At 34.6% G+C, this 16,231-nt stretch overlaps 1 protein-coding gene across 2 annotated transcripts in view; it reads left to right on the top strand.

The window, feature by feature from the left end:
- The window catches only part of Drgx (Dorsal root ganglia homeobox), a 142,372-nt gene that overhangs the window by 100,253 nt on the left and 25,888 nt on the right, over positions 1–16,231 (top strand). For both annotated transcript variants that reach the window (XM_033472540.2, XM_033472549.2), the window contains one exon: positions 3,383–3,588. In XM_033472540.2, coding sequence (XP_033328431.2) covers positions 3,383–3,588 — 206 coding nt within the window. The remainder of the gene's footprint in view (positions 1–3,382; positions 3,589–16,231) is intronic.

The raw sequence follows: 16,231 nt of genomic DNA, 5'->3' as shown, positions 1-16,231 counted from the left end.
AATGAGAGGCGAGATCAGCTGACGCGATACAGCCGAGTCAACGAGCAGTCGAAGTCCAGTTCCGCTCATTGGTTCGACCTCGTCGCGCCAGCTGAGCTCGCCTCTCATTGGTCACTGTTTTTCGTTAATAACTCATAAACGAAGCCACGGATTGCATTTTCGTTAAGGAAAAAGTTACTTCAAATGAGCTTACGAGTTTCTCATTTCTCGGAAGTAACATAATTTTGGGACACCCTCGAAGCCAAAGAAGAATCATACTAAATAATAAATTAAATAGATTAAGAAAAAGATATATGTGAGATTAAGGTCCAAATAACACAGTGTAATATAGTGTAATATAATGTAGTAATATAACATAATATAGTATAATAGATATAATATTAGCTAATTTCAACTGAACAGAGTGAGAAATAGAAAATTACAAAAAAATGTGTTAGGTGAAATACATACTGTCTATGACGGATTAATATTAATGGAAGGATTAATATTATTAATATAAGTAGCAATTTAAACTTGTTGCAATATATTTTTAAAAATCAATACAAATAATATGAAGTTTCTTAATGATTCTGCTTAAAAATCAGTACCAATTGTCACTCAACTATGAACATGTCAATTTTGCGTTTGAAATGAACGTTTGTCGATTGGTTTAATTTTACTGAAAATTGCCAAATGGTATCAAACTCTTGGCAATTCATAGTGTATTTGGTTCGAGTAACTCATCGATTACCGTTTACATGAATGAAGTTCCCGTCGAAATTTACACAGGAATCTAATAAACAGCATGCTTGGCGTTCGCATCTATTGTACGATACGCGGAGCTAGTATTATGATACAATTTCATAAAATTGTTGTATATGTCTAATATTTTTTATGTAGTAAATAAGTGGCTACGAAATATCGATCATTTGAAATTCGTCTTTGTAAACTGAAAACAGCATAAACATTCACGGTCTGTTAAGTCCTCTAACATAACCGAACTCCTTCAAATGACAGTTCTGCAGCAGTAGAAAACTGTTTGCATATCTGAATTATAAATTGTTTCGCATTTCTGTGACATCGAACACTGACAACTGTACTGCAAAAAATATTGAACTCGAAAGGACCGGATTTTGTTTAAATTGTTCCTACAAGATACACGATTCTATTTTGCACATAAGCATAAAGCTTAAAAAACTGTTTATTGCGAAAATGTGTAAGAAGTTTCTACGACTATTATGGGATCGCATAAAGCACGTGTTCGATGAATATTAATAAGTTTTCCTTCGGAATATGATAAAAAATGTAGGAGAGATGCACAGAGCATTCCCAAAGCCATTTTTCGAAAAGAGCGTGCGACCATTTCGAATACAAAATTCCAGAATGCGTAGGCGGCGAATGAAATTATCGGGGACGAGCCGGATTTTTAAAAGGTTGCTTTCTGTCAAAATGGCTGCAATTAAAAGCTCGAGCGTCGATTTTAAATAACAAAAAAAGAGCGCTCGTTTGTAACGTGCAGAATAAAAACTGGGTAAACGGGAGACAAAATGCCCTCTAGATTTTAATCTGTGAAATAAAATATTCCCTTGGAAAATTAGCAGTAAACCGGTTCGTAGAAATTCGTCAATGTAAATAGAAAGTTACATAAATATGAACGATCTATGGATATATCTTTGACGATAGAACGGGTGAAAATTCGTAATCGAATGCAATTGGTCAGGTGTATGGGTCGAGCGCGTACAACCACAGGAGAATCTAGTGCAGTCGATAGCGGAACTCGACGGTTCCTGGCCTGTTGTTCGACACCGAACGAGCCGCATGAATTTTTATGAGCTTAGGAAATTAATTTGTGTTTTTCGCTAAGCCTCGGCTTAGCGCCGCGGTAATTAATTGCGCTGATTGCTTTGCATCATTAATAAGCGGTTCGCTGGGTTTCGTAACGTTTACCCCCCACTGGATTGTGGACCTACGCGCGGCCAATACCATCGTTTCTCTTCATCCCCCTTGGTCCTTTTGTCTGCGCGCGCTTCGATCACCCGTGAGCCCATCAGACGGCACAGCCATTTTTGTTGAAATTTCGAACCGGCGCGACGCGGCGCGTTCTGATTTTCAGTCGTCCTGAAAGACAATTGAGAAATTAATTCGTTCGAAGACATGGAATCGCGGATTTATTGACGTTTGAAATGAAAATTTATAATCACGGTTCGAAAAAGTTCCGGAATTTTATCCATAAGTAGATAATAATAAATAATAATATAATAATAAATAAGTAGATAATGCGGATTTTTATGTTTCTAATGCAGATTTTGCAAATGTGGAAAAAAGAGTACGATCGGTCACAAAAATATTCAGCGTTTGTCAAATTTGCATTGCGGGTTCGGATGAAAAAGTTGACAGAACGTGATTTTAAAATCTTTCTATCATCCCAACGGTTGCAATTTCTGATAACGATTTAGCCATTGTCTAGTCGATTAGTTCTTATATCATCTAAAAAAGATTCAAGTTGCTTGGTCCAATTTTGAAAAAGCTATTCCGTTTTAGAAAGTGTTCGAATATTTTTGAATATTTTCTGTATGCAATAGACATTTTATCTGTCCTTTTTACCTTGCAGATTGCAGAATTCGTATTAAATTTTAACGCTACACCAATGTTTTGTTTCCTCTTTTACGGTTACCGAATATTGTTACGAATATTGGTTAAGACTGTTGGCATCCCTTTTAATAACTAATACTGTACGAAGTTTGAGTAACTACGTAGTTCAAATGTTAAAGCCAAGTTTCTCGACGATTTCAAATATTTTAGCTGTTCGTAAATTGACTACAACATTTATAATTGCATACTAAAATACGATTTAAATTGAACGATTCAATTTTTACGAACGACCAATTAGAACTGCATAAATAAATAATTATTACAAACTAGATGCCACACAAGTTTCAGCTGCTGTTTCACCTAATAATAAGAATCTTTTCAATGCCCATAAATGAACGACATCGTGTCTACGATATTACACAGGCTATGTATTCTAATAAATAGACTCCAGATTTTATGGATTTATAACAAAAATGAATAATCGTCGAACAATAGAAAGATTAAGAACATTTAATAATGTCGATATATTACTCTCGACCTACTAAAATTATTAAGAAAAAAATGCAATTGTTAAGTTACTCCTAGTTTTGCAACAGATATAGACTATTGAAATAAAATATTCAAATAATTATTCAAATAAAATTTATATTTTATTTGTTATCTGATTTTCCCAATTACCTTAAAAAACCTCGTGGGTTCCTAATCGAATACCAGAGATTTTCAGTTTGCATAAAGATCAGCGCGGTCGAAACATTGAGATATTTCGAAAGGAAAGCGTTAATTGACGCGTACACAATCTTTTGTGTTCCAGATACAAGTTATTCCCCGTACCATCCGGCGTTGCACGGTGTCGGCGAGGATTCCTTCGTGAGACGAAAGCAGAGGAGAAACCGAACCACCTTCAGCCAACAACAACTCGACGAACTGGAGTCGGCGTTTGCGCAGACACACTATCCAGATGTCTTCACCAGGGAAGAGCTGGCGATGAAGATTCACCTCACGGAGGCCAGAGTTCAGGTTAGTGTTCTACGGCGTAAATAAATGTGAGACCTGAAACGTGACACCGAAAGACAGACAGACTCGAGTAAGCTCGCACTGACTCCGGCACAAATTGCTTAATTACGGGAGAGGATGTCTAATTAGAATTTCGGTAGATTATAGAGATACTACCAGCGCCTGTGTGATGATTCAAACGAAATCGTTCTAACTTAGAGCATAAACTTCTAGTAAGCAGATACGATACGCGTTATTTTATTTAGGAACTAAAATTGTATGCTTTGATTATTTGACGTTTCAATTATTTTGTTTGAACACCCGATAATTCTGTCTTGCTCTGTATATAACATTTTTTTCGTACATGGTACACGAGTATAATATTTTTCAATATACAATTCCTCGATTTTTTATTGAGTATACAGGGGGTCCATGATAAGCGTCGTTTGATGTAACTAACTGTTATGACATCTTTGTTATAAAAAATTATCTGTCTTTTATTATTATTATTATTATTATTATTACTATTATTATTATTACTATTATTATTATTATCATTATTATTATTATCATTATTATTATTATTACTATTATTATTATTAATATTTAGTGCATATGTGAGGACATGAAAAAGTTTTACTTCAAGTAATGGTTTAATAACAAAAAAGAATAGAAATTTGTAGCTTCATTATGGGTGAAATACATACAATTTTCCCATAATGGCGATAAAATTCCCATAATATAATTAAATATATGTAATATGATACAAGAAAAACGAGAAATAGTATAAACATGAGACATCAAACTACGTGCAATGAAATACAATTGATACTTAGATTGCGGATCTTTATGCTAAATAAAAGGGCTCTTCATCGATTGCAATAAACACGAGTCAACTAGAAATTTGTTCCTATTTTTAATAACTGTTTTGTGTTCATAATAATACATGGATGTTCTTAAATTCTTTTCATATTTTCATTGTTTGAAATTTCACCTGGCCATTTTTATTATAAATGCATAAAATCAATCTGCAGTCTATTGATAACCAAGACGAAGTATGGATAATAACCTACAAACAATAATTATTTTAGCGTTGTTTCAAGGTTTAAGGTCATAGTAGGATAATAGGGCGTAGGATAATGGCCAGCTTTTTGTATAATGACCAGCTTTTTGTATAATGATCAACAAATTTATTTTTTTTTTACATTTTAATTTGTACAAAACTGAATACCGACCAACTTTTTTTGAAATTATTATTCTGCCAGATCGTCGGAAATGACTGAAAAATTATGGTTTGTTTTGAAATTAGATACGAGCGAAAACCTCGGACGCTCAATTGTTAAAAATCATACAAACTTAAAAGTAGCAAGAAGAAACACATGAAGTATAAACATGGTATTTTTCTTAACAATTTCAATTTTCACGTGAAAAAAGCCTCAAGAGAGATCAACAATTTTTAATATTTTCTTATAAACCTCTCAAAGCTACATTTGGCACAGCACAATTCAATAATTGAGCTATACTTACCAACAAGCAACGAAATATAATGGAAATCTGTTTGTTTGTTTCATAACTAGACCGCGGATTTTTATGCAAAATAAAAAATTGTCTAAGTTAATCGCAAGAAGCGTAAGTCATAAAAATATCTTCCTTCTGTTATCAATTTTAATAATATATATATATATATTAACTTAGACAATTTTTTATTTTGCATAAAAATCCGCGGTCTATTTTATATATATATATATATATATATATATATATATATATATATATATAATATAACAATATTCTCAAACTCTTCTAATATGTTTACAGTTTTGCTTTCAATATAGTCCTTTTTTGTCAAAAATGCATAAAATCCGGAGTCTATTCATAACCAAAATACAACACGAACCTCTCCTTTGATGTTTCACAATGAAAGTATAATGCAAACCTGTTTTTTGATATTTCATAACGAGTAATGAAAACTTTAGTTTTATCTTCATTCGCATAGTTTGGTCTTCAAGACAGTATTTCTCGTTACATAATAATGTAAAAGGAATAATATATTCGAATTCTTAGAAGCGCGCGCTCTAATATTATACCATATTGTAGCAACAAAAAATTTCCTGAGTCTTGAAGTCCAGAAATTGGATTTTTGTCACAAGATCCCACATTCCAGACCACCATGCGGCATTGATGGCGGATGCGATAAGCTCGTAGAAAACAACTGATTTCGTTCGTCGATTTCGTTGATACGCGGCGATGACGGATCGTCGCCGTAAGTGCGGCAGCACGAGGTACAGAGTAGTTTTGGGGTGCAGCCAATGCTCGAGGAAGCTGCTGACACCCTCGACCTGACATAATCTTCTGACAGAATAAGCCGGTAATCTCCGGGATTACTTTGTACTCTTGGCTACGTCCTCCCGGCCATATTTACTCGCACCGGCGTAATTCGCGCTGCAGAGAATCCCTGCAGTAATAGCGATTCCCTTCTGAAATCCTGTTGAAACATCTGCAGGATATCCGATCGTCGATGTCAGATTTTTAATTCCCTTCCCTCCGTGAAAACAAATACTGACAGAATTATGCCACGGCTGATTCTTCGCTGATCCACGGCACCATCCATACGTAACGATCAATTTATCTACACAGCATTTCTTGTAGGCGAACAGTGGACACCTTCGAATTTCGAATGTTGCTAAAAATTCAATAAGTGAACCGTTAGTTGAGCTGCTGATTTGCCAAATTGGTTGACTACAGGAGACGAGAAGTAGAGTTACGTGATAAATAAACTACGGATCTTTAAGCATTTGAGCGATCCGCCATCTTGTGTAATGCAAGAAATCGTACGTATTAACCTTTTAGGCCCGACGCGCCACTATAGTGGCTTCTGCGGATATCATCTTTTAGAACGACGCGCCACTATAGTGGCTATCGAGGATGTCATATTTCAGAACGACACGCCACTATAGTGGCTTTCGCGGATGTCATCTCTCTGGACGACGCGCCACTATAGTGGCTTGCTCTAGTAGCTCACTCGCTCATCGTTTGAATCAAATAATCGTCTTCATATGCATTGTTTCCCACTTCTTTTGTCTTCACATCGATTTACAACAGTCTACAGGGTGTCCCAAAAATGTCTCACAATTCGGAAATGGCGGGTTCCTAGGATCATTTGAAGCAACTTCTTCCTTTACAAAAATTTTCTCCGAGGCACCGTTAACGAGTTATTAACGAAAAACAGTGACCAATAAGAATCGAGTACGGCTGACGCGAGGCGGCCCAGCCAACCAGCGCACGAAGCCCAGTTCCGCTCATTGGCTCGATCTCCTCGCGCCAGCTGAGCTCGCCTCTCATTGGTCACGGTTTTTCGTTAATAACTCGTTAACTGTGCCTCGGAAAAAATTTTTGTAAAGGAAAAAGTTGCTTCAAATAGCTTGAGGAACCCGCCACTTTCGGATTGCGAGACATTTTTGGGACACCCTGTATATACAGACAGAATATACAGTATCAGACTCTGTACAGTACATATCAGACTCTGCCGTCCAGAGAAATAGCCTCGCGCAGAATTCAGCCGTACCTAAAAGGTTAATAAATGTTAATCGTGATATATTATTAAACTTCGCATCTTTGTCCAGTATAAAAGTCAAGGATCGAAATATACCTTTCGTTTTTGATAAAATTCTCTTAGTGCTTATGTCTTTCACTTAAGAGAATTTTTAACTCTCATCGTAAAGAATCACAACGAAAGTTTTCTTATGAAATAGATAGTCTAGGATTTATATAATAAAAGTTCACGTGAAAACAAGTTAGTTTAGAACATCTGTTAGAAAAAGTTTCATGATATATAAATAGAGCAACTAAACATGAAAATCATTGGAACTTAAAGACAGCGAATACTGTTACAAAATAGAAGCTATTAAAAAATATCATCCCAGAGGTTCAACAAAAATGAATGTCTACTCTTAATGATTTTAATAAGTTAAGAGCAATGGTGGACACAGTAAAGAATTCTCTTCATAACCGGCGCAACTTCTGGTTCGCCAAGTTCCAGTTACGGTAGAGATGTTGCATTCTTTATAGTGTTCCGAGACATTCAGAAACATTAACACTAAACTAACCGAGACGATCGTACTGACCAGTTTCACATTTATTGTTTAAAAGTTGCTGGAATTATTAGGTCGTGCAATATGAAATGTCAGATTATTCGAACAGAAAGACGAATTGTTATTTTGTACATTGAATGAACATTTTATTAATCAAAATATGCACCATTCGATTGAACACATTTTTGCAAACTCTTTGTTTTTAGGGTTTCAATAAAAAAAAATTTTTATTAGAAAGAGTGGCAAAAAAGTTCCTTGGAATTTGTAATTGGTAAGAAACTTGACATTTATTCAGATAACAAAAAGATGTCTTTAAAACGTACTAAAATAAACTAAATAATAAAAACGTACTAAACTAAACCTTTTAACGTCTTAAAGATGTCCATTTTAAGGCGTAGGACGTACAGACCTAAAATGGACGTAAAATGGACGTCTTTAAGACGTACAGTGCATATTGGGTTATAATATATTATATTATTATAAATTTCTTAATCCTAGTATCCATTATAGTAAAAATAGCGAATGATCTAAATAAGCACAGTCTTTTCATCCTTGTATAGCGACACGTGTTGGTTACTTTTAGGACACGGTGGGTTTAATGTTAACCCTTTGCACTCGAAGCCATTTTAACTCTACATCCAAAACAATTTTTTATATGACATAGTTAATGCATTGTAAGCATATGAAATTGAGTCCAGTGACTCATACGAAAGTTACATTTTTAATAGTTTTTTAAATATAAACAAATTCGATAATGTCAAAATTGTTTTATCTTTATGTGCCTTGTAGCGATGCCTCGGAGTCACCATTCACCAATTGAGTGCAAAGGGTGCCTTTTAAGTTTAAAAATCAAAATTCTTTATTTTTAGTTTCTTGTCAATGAAATTTTTATCATAATGTTCGTCTCGTTCTTCTGATTAAAATAACATCAAACACGAAATAATCGTAACGGAATCATATACATTACAGGATAATGTAACTATTAGACTGCTGATCTTAATGCAAAATAAAAATTGCCTACGTTAATTGCAAGAAAATTAAAAAATTAAAAAATTAAAAAATTAAAAAATTAAAAAATTAAAAAATTAAAAAATTAAAAAATTAAATTACACAAAAATGTTCCCCTTTTTAAAATAAGTGTAATAGCTTGAAAACAATGTAACAGTATCCGTAAATTCTTATCATCTCGTCACCGTTTTGTATTTGATTTAACCATTGTTGTTATAAATGCATAAAATCCGCAGTTTAGTAATCGTTTAGTAATCGTAATAGAAATCGTACGAAGTTCATATGAAGTATTCCCAATGTTACAAAATAATATATGTTAATCATTGTTTAGGACTCCAAACTTCTAGTGTTAATTATATTGTTACTTTGAATACGTTATATTTATGTTTCTAACATCTGAAATAGTTTGTATTCAATTCGTTTCACTCCACATGAGAATTTCACTGATAATAACGAAGGTTAAACGATAAATACAGGCATCATCTAATGGGGAAAAAGACAATAAAGCTTAACTGTCGAATATAATCTGATGAGGGATTAATAAATTACAAACTGCATGATATCGCAATTTGGCGAACGGGTATCATGCGCCGATGAAAGAGGAATAATTCCGAAGGATTATACGTTTTCAGATTTCTCCGCGTTGATTAAACGATCACTGAAATAACAATTAATATTAATTGCGACATTTGGAAACGCTAAATCAATATACTATAGATCATTATAACATTATAGGGATGGGACAAACCATTCCTATCAAATAACAACTACAGTCAGATGAAACTAACTGTTATGATCATAAATTATCAGTGTTTATCGCACATTCACAAACCAAAATTTCAATTTTGAAAATGAGCGGTGTTTTATGATTCAACGTTGTTATTAATCAGTATATTTAAAGAGTTTTGCTATATATCAGTTTTAAAGATAAAAAGGAAATAAAAGTTGGCCTAGCTTGAGCTTTTTTGCGAAGGATTTTAATAGATACAATATCATAAACAATAAATCCGTAGCCATCGTCTAGAAACGAAAAATTTATTTAAGACCTCAAGGAACAAAATAGTACTTGTCACAAGACTGCCGATCTTTATGTGTTTATGACAAAAGCGAGTAGATAAAATACCACATATTAGATGGGGAGGATAAATTTAATAATATCGTTATGTTGTTTTGAACTTGTTAAAAACGTTAAGAATCAAAATAAACTTTTATTTAACTCCTGTTTGTTGCAATCGTGGTAGAGGATTTTTATGTTGCAAGGATCCGCATTTGGATATAAAATTCATTTTTTCAATACATTGTTGCTGGAGATGAGAAATTAATTTTATTCGGAAACTCACGAAAGTAAAAACAATGGTCAACAGTAGGAAAGAATAAAAACATATCGAAAAATTGATATTACTCTTATGGGTACCTCTGGTAATTTTAGGTTGTTAGATACAGCTGTATAGGTCTATAGAGGGTATCCCAAAATTATGTTACTTCCGGGAAATGAGGGGTCCCTGAGTTAATTTCAAATAACTTTTTCCTTAGCGAAAATGCAATTCGCGGCTTTGTTTACGAGTTATTATCGAAAAACAGTGACCAATGAGAGGCGAGATTAGCTGGCGCGAGGCGGCCGAGCCAATAGGCGGCCGAAGGCCAGTTCCACTCATTGGCTCGACCGCATCACGCCAGCCAAGCTTACCTCTCATTGGTCACTGTTTTTCGTTAATAACTCGTAAACGAAGCCACGGATTGCATTTGCGCTGAGGAAAAAGTTACTTCAAAGGACCTCAGGAACCCCTCATTTTCCGGAAGTAACATAATTTCGGGACACCTTGCAGGTATTCTCTGTGTTTATAGTCCATACCATATTCATTCTTACTGTATTAACATTTATAAAATCGTTAAAAGAATGCATTAGAATGACATTTGTCCTTGAATTTTGCCTTAAATCCTTATAAAACCGTGCTTTTAATGAAACAAATAATAAAAATAATTTCGGCCGTCTAAATCGACGAGATACCTCACTGTGTATTGTTCCGAATATTTCCCAACAATTCTGATCGCTGGACTGCAAATTTTATGCATTTATGGCAAAATCGTGCTGCTGAAATATAAAATTTCGAAAACATGTGAAGAAAATTTAACAATACAGTTCGAACATTTTCACTTTATTAAAACGATTAAAACAAACAATTTAGTTTCAGAATATTTTTATTTTGCATGATTCGTTCTGACTCGAAAAAATGACTGAGAATAGCACGATATCAATCCACGGTAGTATCCAACGAAAACTAAAAACGAGAAACCGTGATAAGAAGCACCATCGAATTGGTCGTGACAAAAAAAAAAGAGAAACGAACGGGCCGGGTAAACGAGCTTAGGAAACGCGAAAAACAAGGAGGAACAATGGAAAACAGTCTGGCAGAGAATCCTTCAGCGTCGCGTCCAGCGGAGGGGCACGGTATTATCCCGCTGCATTGTCCGGATTATAAGACGAGAAGGCCATGCTAGGCAGCGGTGTACACAATGGGAGGAGGAAGGTAGGGACAGGACGGCTATGACGCAATTACGGCGCAGACTCATTGTTTCATTAGGGAAGACAAAGGGAATCTGAAATAATGGACAAATAGGCGCGTTTATGCAGTGCCCCGGTCCTCTTCTCCTACTCCAATTAGAGCCCCGTGCGGGATGCGGGACGCGGGGGTGGGGTCCGTCGCCGCGCGCCATGCCAGCCGGGATCGTCGAGCCAGGTTCTCTGCCGACAGTGCACACGGCTGACGTTTGTTCGCCGCCTCTCTGCACCGTGTGCGGCAATTACGCTGCACACCGCACCGGCGGAAGCTGCCGGCCACCGGCATGCCAATCCGCGCGCGTGCGCGTGTCACAGGACCGACGACGCCGACGCACGGTGCGATACGAGCCGTTTACTTCGAAACTGGCCCAAGTCGATTTGTTTTGAAAGCGAGATATTTAACAGTAGAGCTATATCAAACCGGTCAATCTGTGACTGATTCGTCGTTTGTTTTTTCTTCTAGTATTCTTGACATTGCAAATATCTTTCTATGTGAAATTTTTAGGTGCAACATTTTGCTTAAGCATACAGGGTGTCCCATTTGAAGTAACGCACACAATTATCTCCTAAACTATAGTTCGTTTCAAAAAATGTTTGAAATGAATCTTACGCCGTTTCGAAGAGGACATCCTATAATAGTCGTACATTTTTGCTGGGTAGACGAGCTTCCGAGACTTCAAGGTGACCTTGGTTTTTTTCAATGGCACTACATATTCTTTATGCAAGCGGATAGTGTATTTCAAGATCAATTAATTGACCTAAATACTTTGGTCTTTGAAAGTCGTCCAAGGTCGTTGTAATTTGTGAAGAATATTATACGAAATGGTAATGAAATTTTAAAAAAGAATTAAGTAAAGAATGTGACAGAGATTCTAAAATGTCTGTTCCACGAGGAAATTTATTGAAAAACATTTCAGAAGGTGAGAACTCGTGTTGTAAAGGACAAATATTTTGTCCAACGGTATACTTATAAGTTCGAGGAGAATATAATGTAAAAGTGACGATTTCAATAGTCTGGGTTATAATAGACTAAGGTTCCATCGTCGAATGGTCAAATAAACTTTGAACGAAATAACATTTACGTGTATTGATATTTTACAAAACAATTTCAAGCAGAATGCATTGGCAATTTGAATTTTAGATGAGGTTCTACTATATCAGGATAACGATACGGAATGCAAAATACTTAATCTCGTTTACGAGTCAGTGAAAATTATCGAAATGCAACACTGTGATAAAAAGTATAATACATACAGAGTTACAGTGAATACTCCCTAATTGACGCTCAGCTTGGAAACAAAAATGGACAAGAATTTATAATATTTATAGTACTTATAGTATTGATACTATATAGAAGGTGTTTTTTAAATCGTAATACAAATTATTGGGGGATGATTATACATGTAAAAATAAGTCGAAATAAAAATAACATTTTTTAATTATTAGATCATTAAGTACTAAATATCTACTTTACTGTATAATTTTATTGTAAAATCTATGCATGTCATACTTAATGACCTATGTACTGTATACTGCATATTCTATACTGTATACTGTGTACTATTGGGTTGGCAACTAAGTAATTGCCGATTTCAGTTATAGATGTCTCTCACTCCCATTTTTGTGATATCCGTAAATGTTATATTATAAAATTATTATTATTATTATTATTATGTTATTTTTTATTATCCGTGAATGTTAGCAACTGGACGAATTGAATGCAGCGGTCAAGGAAAAGCGACCAGAGTTGGTCAATCGTAAAGGTGTCATTTTCCACCAGGACAATGCTAGGCCGCACATGTGTTTGTCCACTCGGCAAAAATTAATGGATATTGGTTGGGAATTGATGTTACACCCACCATATAGCCCTGATCTCGCGCCATCGGATTACCACTTATTTCGATCCCTGGACAACTCCCTTCGTGGTAAAACTTTTAATGATGACGCTGTAAAATCTCACTTAACTCAGTTTTTGGCCGAAAAGGATCAGACTTTCTACGAGCGTGGAATTTTCAAGTTGTCAGAGAGATGGTAAAAGGTCATCGAACAAAATGGAAAATACATTACAGATTAAACTTCATTCCAAGTAAAAAAAATTTTTTATTTCCTTGAACAAATCGGCAATTACTTAGTTGTTACTGTATACTTATACTGTGTGTTATATACTGTATATTGCATAATATATACTGCATAAACTGTATACTGCTTACTGCATACTATACACTGCAAACTGTATACTGCTTACTGCATACTATATACTGCAAACTGTATACTGTTTACTGCTTATTGTATACTATAAACAGTATACTGTTTACTACATATTCTATACTGTATACTGTATACTGTATATTGTGTGTACTGTACTGTATATTTACACTGTGGTACAAAATGAGAAAGTTGGGTTTGACAAAAGATTTCTTGTATAATACAGACAATTTTCAGTTCAAAAGACAGATCATATTAAACATTTATTTAAACAAACAATTCTTTTATTTTAATATACTAAATCATCTAATGAAATCATGCTAACGCATTCCAATACATGCACATTATAATTCTCGCCGTATCTTCGCTTTAATTCACAATAATTTTCAAGCATTTGTTTAACAAAAAAAATTCTTGAATTGAGAACAATTAGAAAAGGCCCACGATCACTTTAAATTTCCAAAGAACAAATCAAATCAGATTAAACACAGCAAGGAAAATATTATTTTCTGTACCAAATATTATAAATAAGTCGAATGCCCGAATTAACGAACATGAATAACATTAATACGTGTTAAACTCGAAAATTGAATGATACGTTTGAAATAAATTGGGTAATTTTCTTATTCGACAAATCGGCATTGCCATCTAACGAAAATATCTGAAAAACCAGTTACAGTAATTTTGTTGGGATAACGCGAACCGTAGCAGGCTTTATCCATTAATGATTAAAAGCAGATTTGCGTAGCAAGTGTCAAAAGATTAAGTATTTACGTAGAGGTAGAGTATAGCAACGCCATTGTCGATGTGTGTATGCACGTATGTTGGATTAAGCAGACCGGGAGAAGGGAAGATTGAAAAATGGAAGACGAAAAACGAATACGCGGTGGAGATGGGAAGATACTTTTTACCATTAGACTATGTATCGCGCTGATGCGCTTAAAAATTTTCCCGTAAAAATGTACCTTTTAATTCTTTCAACCGAAACATGATGAACAGTTAACCCGTTAAGTCCCAAGCAATGAAATAAAACGACTTTTCGGTATATAATTGTTATTATTTATGAAAGAGTGAAGGAAAGAGTGCAAATGTTCGAAGAATTCTCAGAATATCGAAAAAATCATTTATTTTCATGAAATAAGATCTGTAGACGTAAATAAATCAGTTTGTTAATGTGTCAACGTACTTACATTGACTTTCCCAAATATAAAATTTGCAACGTAATCTTAAGACGAGAAAACAACACGAAAAAGGTTCGACAATTTTTATCTTTTCGGTAATGCTATCTTAGGGAATAATTATGGTTCTTTCGAAATTAACAATTTTTGTTTCATAAGATCTGTCCTAAATTATGATTTCCACGATGCAAAACAAGAAGAAATCATGTTGCAAAGGCAGCAAATGGATGGCAATGGGATCATGATGTGAACAATTGAGGAGTGTTTGTAGAAAACAATGTAAATGCTAAAATTGAAACATTTTACTTTTTTTTCTTAAAATATTATGTGCGCCAATGGGAATACGCTAGTATGCCATTTAGGTACAATATCTTTTTTTAAACAGTTATAAATATTATATGAATTTTATTATATTTTATTTTATTATATGTAAATATTATATATGTATTTCTTATGAACTGCTACCATTATTGAAAATGAGCACAAATGTTGGTCAATTTTTTACATGTTACAACATAAGGGATACTTTGTATACAGGGTGTCCGTTTATAAATGTCCAAGCAAATATCTCGTAAATGGTTGGAGATACAAAAAAACGGTAATAGAGCTATAACATGCACGTTAACTAGACTATTTTATTTGTAACCTTCCGATTTACAAAGGTCAACTTTGTATTTTGAAACGAATACATATTAGTTTTTTTACATAGTTAATTAGTAGAAGTCATTTGCAATCAAAATGCTATCTTGTTAAAAACTGCTATTATGCGTCGTTTAAAAGATAATCCAATTATTGGTAACCAAATATTGGTAACAAAAGTGTATCTACTATCGATCAAGAAGATTGTCTTTCTAATTATTTAAAAATGACTGTAAATGTGTGTTATCGTAAAGGTGCGAAGAAGATTTACGCAATTTCAGATTAGTATATAATATAATATTATATGTACTTATAATGAATGAAAACTGTTACACTGTCTCATTCAATGTAAATATGCATAAATAAGTACCGATGCAAGCTGAGCAGAATCTACTGTTCGTATCTACCCACTATGAGTTACCGGGACAAACGAGTTTTTGCTTTCACTAAATAGATGAGGGTTCAAAATAAATAGAATAAAAAAGAAACAAAAAGTAAATAAATAAAAACTGCACATTTTAAAAACAATTGAAAATTAAGCAAGTAAACATAGGATAGACTCATTGTTTCTATGCAGTCTCGTAATAGAAGAACTGGACTTTCGAATGTATCAAACTAGAAATTAGTTAGGTTATCTTGTCCTAAACAAAACTGTCCCATCCATGGCAGTTCGCCACTTAGCATCCGTCATAGATTTGCGTAACAAGTGTCAAAAAATTAAATGCATTTATCTAGTCGAAGGAGGGCGAAGTAGCGCCATTACCGGCGTCTTTCGGATTAAATTCGAATTGGGGAAAAAATGACGCGTGAGGGAGCAAGACAGAACGATATAACCGAGGAGACGGCGGAGAAAGAAGGTCTGGTCCCTACGGAGCCGCGGCTTTGTTCTCAGCTATTACTCGCCCCCGCAACCCCGAGAATATTATTATATCTCTCCTCGTCAACCTTCGTTCTCCGTCTACCGAGCTCGAATTCGGAGCCGGCAG

This window comes from Megalopta genalis, chromosome 4 (genome assembly GCF_051020955.1).
Source record: "Megalopta genalis isolate 19385.01 chromosome 4, iyMegGena1_principal, whole genome shotgun sequence".
NCBI lineage: Eukaryota > Metazoa > Arthropoda > Insecta > Hymenoptera > Halictidae > Megalopta > Megalopta genalis.
Note: the sequence above shows the minus strand (reverse complement) of the source record. Positions and strands in the feature narration are given on the sequence as shown.